We start from the raw sequence: 14,203 nt of genomic DNA on the forward strand, positions 1-14,203 counted from the left end.
TTCGTTGTTTTATTTTTAATTCATGCATATACACCAGATCAATTAATGATAAATCGATGAAAAATCTAATTTCTTTTGAATATTCTTTTATTGGTTAATATCTAAAAATGTTATCTTTAAAAGGTCTGGGAGGGGGGGGGGGAAGCGGCAAAAGAAAGTCGATCATCTCGAAAAAGTTGATAGCTACAGTCTATTACATATATCTTACCGAAACAGATGAGATTAAATAAGAGATAAATAAATCATTTACAGATTCTTAATTTTATGTTGATTATAACTAAGTATACTACAACTTCTTTGCGAATTAATTATGGATACTTTTTGGATTTTTTGTTCAATAAGAATGCACCGACAACAGAAAGAAATGGAATTATATCATTATCCTTTTATGTTACAGTTATTTTCTTCTAATATACACCAAGTGCAACTCTATTAGGACAAATTCAATATCTTGGCGCATTTTCCAGCACAAAATTTAGCATAATTTTGCAAAACCTAACAAACTTCTCCTTACATAGACCTTTATGAGACGTTATTAGGTGATTGGTGGCTCGTTCATAACACTCTGCAATAGAGGGAGATTAGGTTCTATCCAACTTCATCCACTAAATGCTTAATATAATTAATATCTGGGGCTGTCCAGCGTGATAAAGTAAAGTCATGTATCAGAAGTTGGACGCATTGAAAGTTGATCATTGTGAAAAATCATCAGTATATAAGGTCAACACTGGTGTTTTCTGAAGCAAACAAGTATGAATAAATATTTGTTTTTATAAACTCCCTTTTACCACCATTTTTTTATGATGTTTGTTTCAATCGAACCCAATGTAACTGCAGTCTTACTATGCATCGTTGCTATTGTGAAGCAACTTTCCCAAAAGGTGTGCCACGAAATCCTTTTGAGTTTTAACATCGAGCTTTTCAATTAGAAAAATTCAAGAATAAAGAATTACATTTCTCTAATACATTGTTAAAAATTCTGAGCCACGTTGCACCGAAAATCAGTATTCATTTGCGGGCTGCATAAAATAGAGTTACCCTATTTTCGTATTTTCACTAGATCCAAATATCAGTAGAAGGCAGTACCAAAAGAATTTTATTTAAATTTATAGTGATAAAGTATTTCCTTTTTTTTTAGTAAAAAACGTGCAAATATTTCCATAATTTCTCACTACGTAACTTTAAATGCTGGAATTCAGCATTTAAACGAAATTTGTTATAAATAAAAAAGTACGACTTTTTTTACTCTCTTAGAAACTATTGTACCGAAGTCAGTTTAAATTTGGGATTATATGTCATCAAAATGAATTCAAAAATCTGTATATAATAGTAAATTCAACCATTTTTCGAGAATTATTAAATTTAAATAAAAAAAATGAAAAGTAAAAAAAAATTACTTCCTGCATAGAATTGCAAAGCAATTTTTGAGTTTATTGCCTAGAAACTATTGGACCGATTCCAAGTTAGGATTTAAGAAAATTTAGAAATTAAGAGCAAAAATTTATATGTAATCATTTTAAATGCTTGTGTATAATAAATCAAAATGTTTTTTTTCTATTATTATTAAATTTAAATAAAATGATAAAAATAAATAACTTTTTGTGTGTGTAATCCAATTCAAATTAATTATTAAATTAATTTATGGTAACAAAAAGATGGAAAAAGTCATTTTTGTAAGTATTTATCATTAGATAAACATTTTTTTTTTAATTAACTTGAAAATTTCATTTTTCAAAATAATTGCTCAGTTTCGGAGATATTGCATTACTGGAAAAAAAAACTAATTTTCTCTCTTGAATAAGTTATTTGAACTGAAGATTCCTGGCCAAATTATTAGGCGCACTATAAAATTCTACATAAAATCTTAATTATCAGGTGATATAATACAGCTTTATTGTTTTTACGCAACCGATACCGGTTTGAACTAGTTTACGTTCGTGTAGAAATTGGTTAAATTAGACGATATATAATATAAATTTGACGATATATTATATAAATATAGAATATTTATTATATCAGGTATTTTACTAGTATATTATAATAATTAGACCAAATTATTAGACGTACTGTAGTTTTTTAATTATTACATGTTTTGCACGAGTATATAAGCAATACTTTTATATTTCAACTTGAACGTAATGGGGTTTTAATCATGAGATTTTTTATATACTTCCTATTTGTATTTATTTTTAACGTATTGCATTGCAATGCTTACCAATTGATACACGAACGTGAACAAGTGCAAAATCTGATTCACCCTCGTAAAAACAATAAAACTGTCTATTATCACCTGTTAATTAAGGTTTTACTTTGAATTTTATAGTGCGTCTAAGAATTTGGCCAGGGGCTGTAGTTACTTCCATACTTTTATAAACAAAATTAGGCGAAAAAAAAGTTTTTTTTTATTTATTTAAACACTGAAAATCTGTTTGTCTAATTTCCTTTTCCTCTTATTAATTACCACATTTAAGAATAAGATTACATGTTGCTAAATGAAAATCTAATATCATTAGATCAAAAGTTATATAGGTGCTTTGCTATTAAAAAATAAATAATGCCAGCTTTTTACTAATTCACCCATTAAATAAATTTGCAAGAAATAAAACCCTTGTACATTAAAATAAACCTTTGTACATCAAGCGTCAAATTAAACCAATTTTTATTAAAATATTACTGAATTGTTAATTAAAAAAACGGCGTCTTGGCGACATTTTCGAAAGTCCTTGGCGAAGGAGAATAACCCTTGGAGCGAAACCTGTACGGAATTGTGAATAGTAGGAAGTAGGAAGCAAACGAGCTATGCAACTTAAAAAGCAGGCTCGAAAAAGGGAATCGTAATGAATGACAACAGGAAGTGTTTTTTTTTTTTTTTTTCAGTGTTCTGTGTGGAAATAATGATTAATTTATCGATCGTTCATGAATATCTCGCTCTTTAATATGGATCGTATTAAATAGATTATGATTTCATTTTAATGATTTTCTTTACAATATGGCTTTGAAACAAGACAATATTTATATGAAAGACTCTGTGAGACGTTTTAAGGACATGTGGCTTGATGGTTCAATGGATCATATTCATTTTTTATTAGACTGTTTCGTGGTTTCAGCTGGTTCTGAACCACCTCAACTTGGAAGATATCATCCTCAATCTGATCCTGAAGAGTTTGTTGAAAAAGAAGTTCCTCGTTATAGGGTAATGTCCCCCGATGACATGATAGTCAGAGAATTGTCCGAAATGCGTATGGTTTTGGAAAGACTTATGGAAAATCATCCTAAAGAAGTTGGAGAATTTTATGAATGTGGTATTTGTTTTGATTCACAGTGGTTATATCGACGATCATGCTGTTATTTTCCTGTCTGTTCCAATTGTTTACAAATTTATCTTTCTTTCAAGATTAATAATGGTCTCGTCAAAATTGAATGTTGTAACACAGAGTGTAATGTTTTTGTTCACAGAGATGAAATTTCAGTTCGGTTAAATAAAGTGGACAAAGATAAATTTAACAAATTACTAGTGCTAGCTAATCAGGACTTGAGCACAAAAACGTGCCCTCGATGCAGTCACCTTACAAAAAAACACAAAAAGGATAATCATTTTCCTAAGTAAGTACTTTTTGGTTCCTGTGATTTTAAATATTCTGAATACATTATTTTATTGAGAAAGTATAATTTTATTTAAATATTTATAAAATTCTATTTATATTTATGCACACTTTAATACTTCTCTATTTAAATAAAATTATCATTATAATAACTTTTATCATCAGGTCACCTTAAGCAATGGAAAAATCAGTAATTCTTTGAATACTCCTATATTTTATGTGTAAGAATGCGTAAGTTTGTTTCAAAAATGTTTCGTAAAAACATAAGAAAATACTTACATAATAGCAGATTAATTCTATTTATATTTATGCTCTCATTACTTTAATACATTTCTATTTAAATAAAATCATAATTATAATAACTTTTATCATCAGGTCACCTTAAACAATACATTTGTTGGAAAAATCAGCAATTCTTTGAATACTCCTATATTTTATGTGTAAGAATGCGTAAGTTTGTTTCAAAAATGTTTCGTAAAAACATAAGAAAATACTTAAATAATAGCAGATTAATTCTATTTATATTTATGCACTCGCTACTTTAATACCTTTCTATTTAAATAAAATTATCATTATAATAACTTTTTTCATCAGGTTACCTTAAACAATACATTTGCTAGAAAAATCAGAATTGCAAAGGTTGCATTTTTTGAATACTCCTATATTTTATGCGTAAGAATGCGTGAATTTGTTTCAAAAATGTTTCCTAAAAACGTAAGAAAATACTTCAAAAACTACTTTAAGAGTGGATAAATAAGTTCTTCCTTCAATCTATTTCTTGTCAAAATAATGTTTTGTTAGTTATTTTTTTAAACAAGCATCAAAACACTAAATTGCTTTTTCGAACCACACAGTAATATAACTTATCCGCTATTTGTTTAGAATATTATCCTATCCTATTTAAGCTTATTCTTCATCTAGACGCTTTTTTATTTGTTCCATTTGCTCAATTATTCGTATGAATGTTAATAAGAAGCAATTGTTTTTGAATGTTTGAAAACTTTAGAATAATTTATGTTCTTTTTAATCAATTGACGGAATTTACTCAATCTGTGTAGTGCATTTATTTAGTAATTTTTGGCGTAATGTTTAATGCACAACACAAAGAACGTACTTCCTGAATTCTATGATTAGGTCTTATTCTTAATGTCAAATAAAAAAGCACGCATTAAGTCACCTACAATACAATAAATAAAATTAAAAATAGGACTTTTTATTCAATGGAATGAATAAAATAAATGTCACATAAACAGATTTTAAATATAATATTTATTTTAAGGTCACTTGAATTCCCTTCTAACGGAATAAATTGGATAAAACATCAAAAGTTTTGACAGATCGATTTAATTTTTGTAGTAAGACTTATTATATTTAAATTTTCTTCAATTTTAATTCATTTTTTAAATTTTTCTGGGATATTTAAAATACTTTTTTAAAAATTCAATACGAATCGGAAAAATTCCTGTTTCATGAAACTAACATATTTTAAAATATTTTTCTGTTTAAAATATTCGCAAAATGATGCCCCCCAGACATTCATTTCCCTAACAACAATTTTTTCTTGGCCCCAATATGTGATCTGTATGAACATGTTTTTAATAATGCTTCTATATAGGGCAAATATCTGCCTATATACGGTCAATATAAAGCCTATATTGGCTGAATAATGAAAACTCTATATACGACCGATATTGGTTGTAAAGTGGCTGTAAAATATCGGATAAATCGGACAACTGTATCCAGGTCCAAATGTTGGAAATTAGTGGCTTTTGGAGCCCTTATTGAGCAAAGATTCGTGAATATTGGTCCAATGAGGGCCCTAGTTATTTTGCCCCCCCCCCTCTTTTTTTACTAAGCTTAGAAATTATAAATTTGCATTTGTTGCAGTTTTTGTGTGGCTTTTTCGTTGTACATTGCGAAAAAAGTGAATACCCTGAGTGACGGGGAGGTCACTGTGTCCTCCCTTTTCGCAATTCAGCAAATTTTGCTTCGAAATGTTATACAAAAGCAAAAATTATCCTCTTCCATTTACATAAATAATAATTTGGAGCATTTTAATTAAGGGTAAATATTTATATAAAATAATAACGAGTATATCATCATTTGCTTATCGTGCTGTCCTTTCTTACTTCCGTATGCGACGACAAATTGTTTGTTATTCGATTCATGAAAATTTTTATTTTTATTTTAATTTATTTACTTATAAAATGGTTAATTATTTCTTTCACTTATTGACTAGAATAAAAGTAAAGCATTCCAGCAACAGCCTATTCTGTGACTTCTCAATTCGCGACCTATTCTGTGACTTCAAAGACTTCTCAATTTCGCGACCTATGACCTGCAATGTTGTCAGAATTGCGTTTTCATTCCTTGTTAAGTTGGTACTCATTGATCTAATGCTTTGTCTTGCTGGGAATTGAATCCCAGTTCTTCACAACAGTTCAAAACCCAGCAGTTATGGGTCAGGGGTATAGTATTTATTACTTAACATGAGCGCCGTGATGGCTGAGGGGATAGAGCGTTTGCCCCCTAATGAGGTGTACCGGGTACGAATCCCGGCGATGGCTGGTCGATTTAAATTCCACACCCGGCTTGCACCGACCACAGTACTGACGTGAAATATCCTTAGTGGTAGACGGAAGTCCCCTTGCCGTCAGACTAACCGTGGGAGGATCTCGTTGTCTCCATGTAACGGGGTTAGCTCCATCAAAAAGTCCTCCACGAAGGCACCTAACACTTGATCTAGAAGTTCCTTTGTCTTCTGGATTGGGTTCAAAATTACAAGGTTACGGAGTTGAACATAAGTAGTCGTAATCCCAAAAATTGGGTCGGCTGTTATAAAATATAATAAAAAATAAAACAGTTCAATACCTTACTTACTGACCAATAACGGCTCATTTACTGGAATAATTATGCATAAAATTGTAAATCAGTAATATATTGATGAAAAATAGCGTAGAGTGAAAAAAATTAGCAACGAAATACTTTTTTTTCTTGAAACTAATGAATTACATGCCTATTCCGTCAAATTAAGAATTTCATTCGGTCCCCTCCCAAAAATATAATGCTCTCCAAAATATAGAAGCACCTGCAATCTGGAAAATCGATGCCCCGGGACAGGAGAACGATCAAAAGTTTGGAATCGTTAATTATGTTTTTTTGCATTTTATCTCTTTCTTATCTTTTTAAGCAAATCGAAACTCAACTGTAATTAAATAATAGTGAAAGTTTTTCAAATTGTAAGGCAAACAAATTTTACATAATTTTAAAAGATGTCCTTTTAAGGACCAAAATACAAATTTTGATCGAATTGAGTCAATAAGATTATAAGTTATCTCATTTTAGAAAGTTGTGTATTTAAAAATCAAATTCCTCAAGAACTATTCAGCCAATAACTCTATTATTATTTCCTCATTGAAAAGCAATGCTTGTATTTTCTCTATATGTTAAAAATATTTCTTCTACATCAGTTACTCAGATTTTTTTACGAGCTCATTCAAAAGTTTATTCATAAATATTTTACAGTATTAACATTAGAAAACTTTCGTTATAAAAAAAAAGCAAGAAATCAATACCAAAAAGAATTTATGAAGAATTATTCCCTGAATTTATACATACTAATGCACTCTTAGAAATTTCTCGAAAAATAAATTTGAATAACAATTTATTTAATGATTATTTTACCATATTCAATCAAAAGCGTCAAATAATCAAAAATAAAATAGTAATCAAGCTGCTAAGTGTGAGAAAAACAGTTTATAGACTGTTTTCAATTAATAGGGTTAAACAACCAGAATGAAGCCACTTAGTTCTATGCAGCTGCGTACTTATCATAGCCGACCGGGCTAATCATGACCATGGTCCCATTATTGACACCACAATATTTCCTCCACTCTTCAACACACGAAGAAGAGCACTCGAAAAGCTCCTATTGTCTAGTTCAGGGCTGTCCAACTGCAAAGAGCCCACGGGCCAGAATTCCGGTCACTGATCACCTGGCAGGCCGCAGTTTGAAAAAGTTAAACAATACCCTCTTAGCTCTTATACAATAACAATTAATAGTTGAATTATTAATTATTAAACAATGGAACAGAAGGATTATAAAACAATTTGCTTACATTTTAATGGGAGAACTGAGGCCGATCAGACTGAAAAAGAAGTTGGCGGGCCGCCAGTTGGACAGCCCTGGTCTAGTTAAATATATTTTGCAAAATGCTAGTTGTAAATGGTTAAAAAACAGTAATTCATGGTTTTATAAGCATACTATTTGTAAATGGTTACAAAATCATCAAAAATGTTAATTGGATGGACAGACATAATTTTAGAACAGTGTGAGTACTAGAGTATCGGGAAGACTTAACTACTCCTGTCACAATTATTTTTAAAATCCCTGTTTTTCATAACTTAAAGAAATGAAAGTGAGCTAATTATTTAATCCAATCTTAACTCATTTGAATGTTTTCCTTCTGAAACTCATTCTTTTAAAAACCATTCTTATTAATTAATTCACTTTCATGCTATCAAAATATTAATCTCTCTATTGAAGCTATTTTCCCAGTTTCAATTGTTTTTAGCCAAGAAAAATTTATCGCCATTTTATCAATAAATTAAAGTAATTATTTTCTAACTAGCCAGAGTGCTTAAAACTAATATTTAGCTTAGTGACTGTTGTGCCCTTTGCATTTGGGCTACTTTGAATTGTTAAATAAACGAAAGCAACCAATAAAAGTTTACAAGGTAAAATTCACTATTACTTAACATGAACCGCGTTTGCTGAGGGGATAGAGCGTTCGCATTCCAATGAGGTGAACCGGGCTCGAATCCCACTGATGGCTGGTCGATACAAAACCGCATCCGGCTTGCACCGACGACAGTACTGACGTAAAATATCCTCAGTGGTATCATGGGTTGGAGTCCCTTTGCCGTCAGGTTAACCGTGGGAGGAAGGCTACGTAGTTGAACATTAGTAATCATCAACCCGAAAATTGGGTCGGCTGTTCAACAACGGTTATATTATATATTACAAACGCAAGACACTCGGTTACCATGTATCGAGAACATCGTTCTCAATCAAAGTTGGAAAAAAAAAAACTTAATTGTAAGCAACTTATACTCAACTCCTTTGAGCATTATCCAAGTATTAAATGAAGGTAAAGGAATCCCTTTACCTTCAGACTAACAGTGGGACGTGGTCTTCTTCTCCATGAAACGCAAATACGGGTTAATTCCATCAAAATGTCCTCCACGAAGGCAAATTCCTTCCAATACTCTATCCAGAAGTTCCCTTGTCTTCTGGATTAGGTTCAAAATTACAAGGCTATGGAGTTGAACATTATGAGCCCAAAAATTGAGTCGGCAGTTCAACGACGATTACATTAAAAAAAATTATTTAGCATAATATTACCGGAGGTTACATTCAGTCATTTTATAGTAAGGACTTTTCACAAGTGATTTAACCAGAGTTTTGTGCAGGAATTAGCGAAAGTAATTAAAAAACCTCCCAAAAGTTTTATATGCTTACGTGAATTTTTTCGCATTTTTTATGCATCATCTTCATTCCCAATAAAAATTTTAAATTTTTCAGGAAAATTTTTTTTTAATTTTCAAAAAGTGTTATACAAAAACAAATTACCACTCAAACGTTGTGTATAGCATAAAATATTTTTTTTCAGAATTTTTGAGCAATATTTCCACTCCTTGCAACAGCTCTAAAAATTATAATATTTTACATTAAGTACAAAATTTTAAGAAAATGCCAAGTTTTCAAAAATTGTCAGAAGAAAATATAACACCTTGCAAACGTGGTGTATTTACTGAAATATTACTCATGAATTGTTTTCTTTTTCCTTATTAACGGACACTGGAGGGTTTTTTAAAGCTCTTTTCATATTAACCCCGTGGCAGAATCATGGCGACGCAGAACTGTACAGTTCTTGCATAAAGATTTTTCTTTTGGGAAGTAAAAAAATTTGGTTTGCTTTTCAGTAGAAATTTGAATCGCGCAAATAAATAATCATTTTTGAATCGCTCAATTTATGACGATATCGTAAATCAAGTTTGATTGTAGTTTCAGTAGTTATTGATTTTCACGTGGCTTTAAGATATCCCGATATATTTCTGTCGTCAATTCGAATTGCGCTTTTTAAGGCAATGATTCTATCGATTTTTTTGGCAGTTATTGCTTTTGATTTCCACATAATTCTCGATATTTTTCATACGATATTATTCATTACAATAATCAATGGAACGAAACATGCTTTTGAGTAAGTGTCGCGTAATTTCGATCTGTGTTTCGGTAATTACTGCCACAGATTTCATGATATTTTATATGTTTAATGTGATGATGATTTGCAAAATGCAATAAAGGAAATCCCCCAACAAAAAGCGTGAATCAAAAAAATATTGCATATTGAATTCAAAAAAATAACCTTAAATTATATCTTTGTTATTGTTGAAAGTATCTTGCAGAAAGGATTCTACCACGGGGCATACTAATAATGCTATTGTGAGGCTTATAAAATTATAACAAAAAGTAAACAAGGCTTCACAAGAAAGTTCATCTAAGGAGAGAGAAGCTTTTTCCTGACTGTAATATGAATGAGATTAATTTGCAAGTTATATCTTTATTATTGTTGAAAGTATCTTGCAGAAAGGATTCTACCACGGGGCATATTAATAATGCTATTGTGAGGCTTATAAAATTATAACAAAAAGTAAACAAGGCTTCACAAGAAAGTTCATCTAAAGAGAGAAAAGCTTTTTCCTGACTGTAATATGAATGAGATTAAAAGTCTGTGAACAGTTCATTAAAAAGATGGAATTATAAGAAAAACAAATCTAGATTTAGGCATAGCACAAGTTTACAAATTTAAAAAAAAACAAGTTAAATTAATACTTGAAATTATTATACTTAAAATATATTACTGAAAACTTATAACTAAATTACTACATTTATTAAATATTTTTTAAGTGAAAGCGATTTATTCAAATTAAAACATACCTTATAAAAGCACACCAATCTAAAATTATCCTTCAATTATTGCAAGTACACAAATTGAGTAATTTTAAATGCACCTTAATATTTTCAATGCTATATTTAAGATAAATGAAACTAACATTAAAGAAAAACATTTTTATATTATATTATTGAAAACACAATTAAAACAAACAAAACATTTACTATCATAAAAAGGAATCAACTGATCAATATACATTTAATGTTAATTAAATATTGATCATAACTTCGAATTAAAAAAAAACGAGAGAAAATAATAAGTTGTTCAAATTTTTACTCCATATGATTCTTGTCATTAAACTCATAAAAAAGAATAACTAATGTTTACTAACGGATAACTTTTAACAGCTTTTCTGTCTTTATTCGAAAAGTTATTGATATAAAATTGAGTATTCTAAAACAAATTATTGAAAGGCAGAAGAGGAAGGGGATTAAAGAAATTCATTAAACTTTTGCTCGTAAAAAAGAATAACAAATCTTTACTAACAGAAAACTTTTGATAGCTTTTCTGTCTTTGTTTGAAAACGTATTGATATACAATTGTGTATTCTAAAACAAATTATTGAAAAGGTGAAGAGGAAAGGGATTAATGAAATTCTTTAAACTTTTGCTCATAAGAAAGAATAACTAATCTTTACTAACAGATAAATTTTTACAGCTTTTCAGTCTTTGTTTAAAATTGATATAAAATTGATATAAAATTGAGTATTCTAAAACAAATTATTGAAAGGGCGAAGAGAAAGGGGTAGAAGGAAATTCATTAAACTTTTGCTCATAAAAAAGAATAAATAATCTTTACCAACAGATAACATTTTTGAGCTTTACTGTCTTTGTTTGAAAAGTTATTGATATACAATTGAGTATTTTAAAACAAATTATTGAAAGGGAGAGGAGGAAGGGGTTTAAAGAAATTCATTTAACTTTTCCTCATAAAAGGGAATAACTAATGTTTCCAACAAATAGCTTTATATAACCTTTCTGTCTTTGTTTGAATAGTTATTGACATACAATTTAGAATTCAAAAACAAATTATTGACATTGTGAAGACGAAAGAGTTTAACTAAATTCATTAAACTTTTGCTCATAAAAAAGAATAACTGATGTTTACTAACAGATAATATTTTATAGCCTTTCTGTCCTTGTTTGAAAAGTTATTGATATACAATTGAGTATTCTAAAACAAATTATTGAAACGGTGAAGAGAAATTCATTAAACTTTTGCTCATGAAAAAGAATAACTAATCTTTACTAACAGATAACTTTTTATAGCTTATCTGTCTTTGTTTGAATAGTTATTGATATACAATTGAGTATTCTAAAGCAAATTATTGAAAGGGTGAAGAGGAAGGGGTTTAAAGAAATTTATTAAACTTTTGTTCATAAAAATAGAATAACTAATCTTTACTAACATATAACTTTATAGCTCTACTGTCTTTGTTTGAAAAGTTGTTGATATACAATTGAATATTCTGAAACAAATTATTCAAAAGGTGAAGAGGAAGGTGTTTAATAGAATCCATTAAACTTTTGTTCCTAAAAAAGAATAACTAATCTTTACTAACAGATAACTTTTTGTAGCTATTCTGTCTTTGTTTGAAAAGTTATTGATATACAATTGAGTATTCTAAAGCAAATTATTGACATGGTGAAGAAGAAGGGGTTTAACTAAATTCATTAAACTTTTTCTCATAAAAAAGAATAACTGATGTTTACTAACAGATAATATTTCATAGCCTTTCTGTCCCTGTTTGAAAAGTTATTGATTTACAATTGAGTATTCTATGACAAATTATTGAAATGGTGAAGAGAAATTCATTAAACTTTTGCTCGTAAAAAAGAATAACTAATGTTGCCATCAAATAACTTTTTATAACCTTTCTGTCTTTGTTTGAATAGTTATTGATATACTATTGAGTATTCTAAAACAAATTATTGACATGGTGAAGAAGAAGGGGTTTAACTAAATTCATTAAACTTTTGCTCATAAAAAAGAATAACTGATGTTTTCTAACAGATAATATTTTATAGCCTTTCTGTCCTTGTTTGAAAAGTTATTGATATACAATTGAGTATTCTAAAACAAATTATTGACATGGTGAAGAAGAAGGGGTTTAACTAAATTCATTAAACTTTTGCTCATAAAAAAGAATAACTGATGTTTACTAACAGATAATATTTTATAGCCTTTCTGTCCTTGTTTGAAAAGTTATTGATATACAATTGAGTATTCTAAAACAAATTACTAACATGGTTAAGAGGATGGGGTTTATAGAAATTCATTTAACTTTTGTTCGTAAACAACTAATGTTGCCATCAGATAACTTTTTATAACCTTTCTGTCTTTGTTTGAATAGTTATTGATATACTATTGAGTATTCTAAAACAAATTATGGAAATGGTGAAGAGGAAGGGGTTTAAAGAAATGCATTAAAATTTTGCTCATAGAGAAGGAATAACTAATGTTGCCAACAAATAACTTTATATAACCTTTCTGCCTTTGTTTGAATAGTTATTGACATACAATTTAGAATTCTAAAACAAATTATTGACATGGTGAAGAAGAAGGGGTTTAACTAAATTCATTAAACTTTTGCTCATAAAAAAGAATAACTGATGTTTACTAACAGATAATATTTTATAGCCTTTCTGTCCTTGTTTGAAAAGTTATTGATATACAATTGACTATTCTAAAACAAATTATTGAAATGGTGAAGAGAAATTCATTAAACTTTTGCTCATGAAAAATAATAATTAATCTTTACTAACAGATAACTTTTTATAGGTTATCTGTCTTTGTTTGAAAAGTTAATGATAGACAATTGAGCATTCTAAAACAAATTATTGAAAGGGAGAAGAGGAAGGGGTTTAAAGAAATTCATTAAACTTTTGCTCATAAAAAAGAATAACTAATCTTTTCTAACAGATGACTTTTTATAGCTTATCTGTCTTTGTTTGAATAGTTATTGATATACAATTGAGTATTCTAAAACAAATTATTGAAAGGGTGAAGAGGAAGGGGTTTAAAGAAATTCTTTAAACTTTTGTTCATAAAAATAGAATAACTAATCTTTACTAACATATAACTTTATAGCTCTACTGTCTTTGTTTGAAAAGTTGTTGATATACAATTGAGTATTCTGAAACAAATTATTCAAAAGGTGAAGAGGAAGGTGTTTAATAGAATCCATTAAACTTTTGTTCCTAAAAAAGAATAACTGATCTTTACTAGCAGATAACTTTTTGTAGCTATTCTGTGTTTGTTTGAAAAGTTATTGATATACAATTGAGTATTCTAAAACAAATTATTGACATGGTGAAGAAGAAGGGGTTTAACTAAATTCATTAAACTTTTTCTCATAAAAAAGAATAACTGATGTTTACTAACAGATAATATTTTATAGCCTTTCTGTCCCTGTTTGAAAAGTTATTGATACACAATTGAGTATTCTAAGACAAATTATTGAAATGGCGAAGAGAAATTCATTAAACTTTTGCTCGTAAAAAAGAATAACTAATGTTGCCTTCAGATAACTTTTTATAACCTTTCTGTCTTTGTTTGAATAGTTATTGATATACTATTGAGTAT

The 14,203-nt window shown here is 29.0% G+C and overlaps 1 protein-coding gene across 1 annotated transcript in view; it reads left to right on the forward strand.

Moving 5' to 3' along the window:
• The first annotated feature begins 2,757 nt into the window (after positions 1–2,757).
• Positions 2,758–14,203, forward strand: part of LOC107452016 (E3 ubiquitin-protein ligase RNF217) — a 60,947-nt gene continuing 49,501 nt past the window's right edge. Inside the window, exon 1 of the mRNA XM_016068292.4 lies at positions 2,758–3,603. Within this exon, the coding sequence (XP_015923778.1) occupies positions 2,990–3,603 (614 nt within the window). The 5' untranslated portion in view covers positions 2,758–2,989. The remainder of the gene's footprint in view (positions 3,604–14,203) is intronic.

Source organism: Parasteatoda tepidariorum, chromosome 11, assembly GCF_982258835.1.
Source record: "Parasteatoda tepidariorum strain Cologne lab strain chromosome 11, Ptep-v5.0, whole genome shotgun sequence".
In the NCBI taxonomy this organism is placed as follows: domain Eukaryota; kingdom Metazoa; phylum Arthropoda; class Arachnida; order Araneae; family Theridiidae; genus Parasteatoda; species Parasteatoda tepidariorum.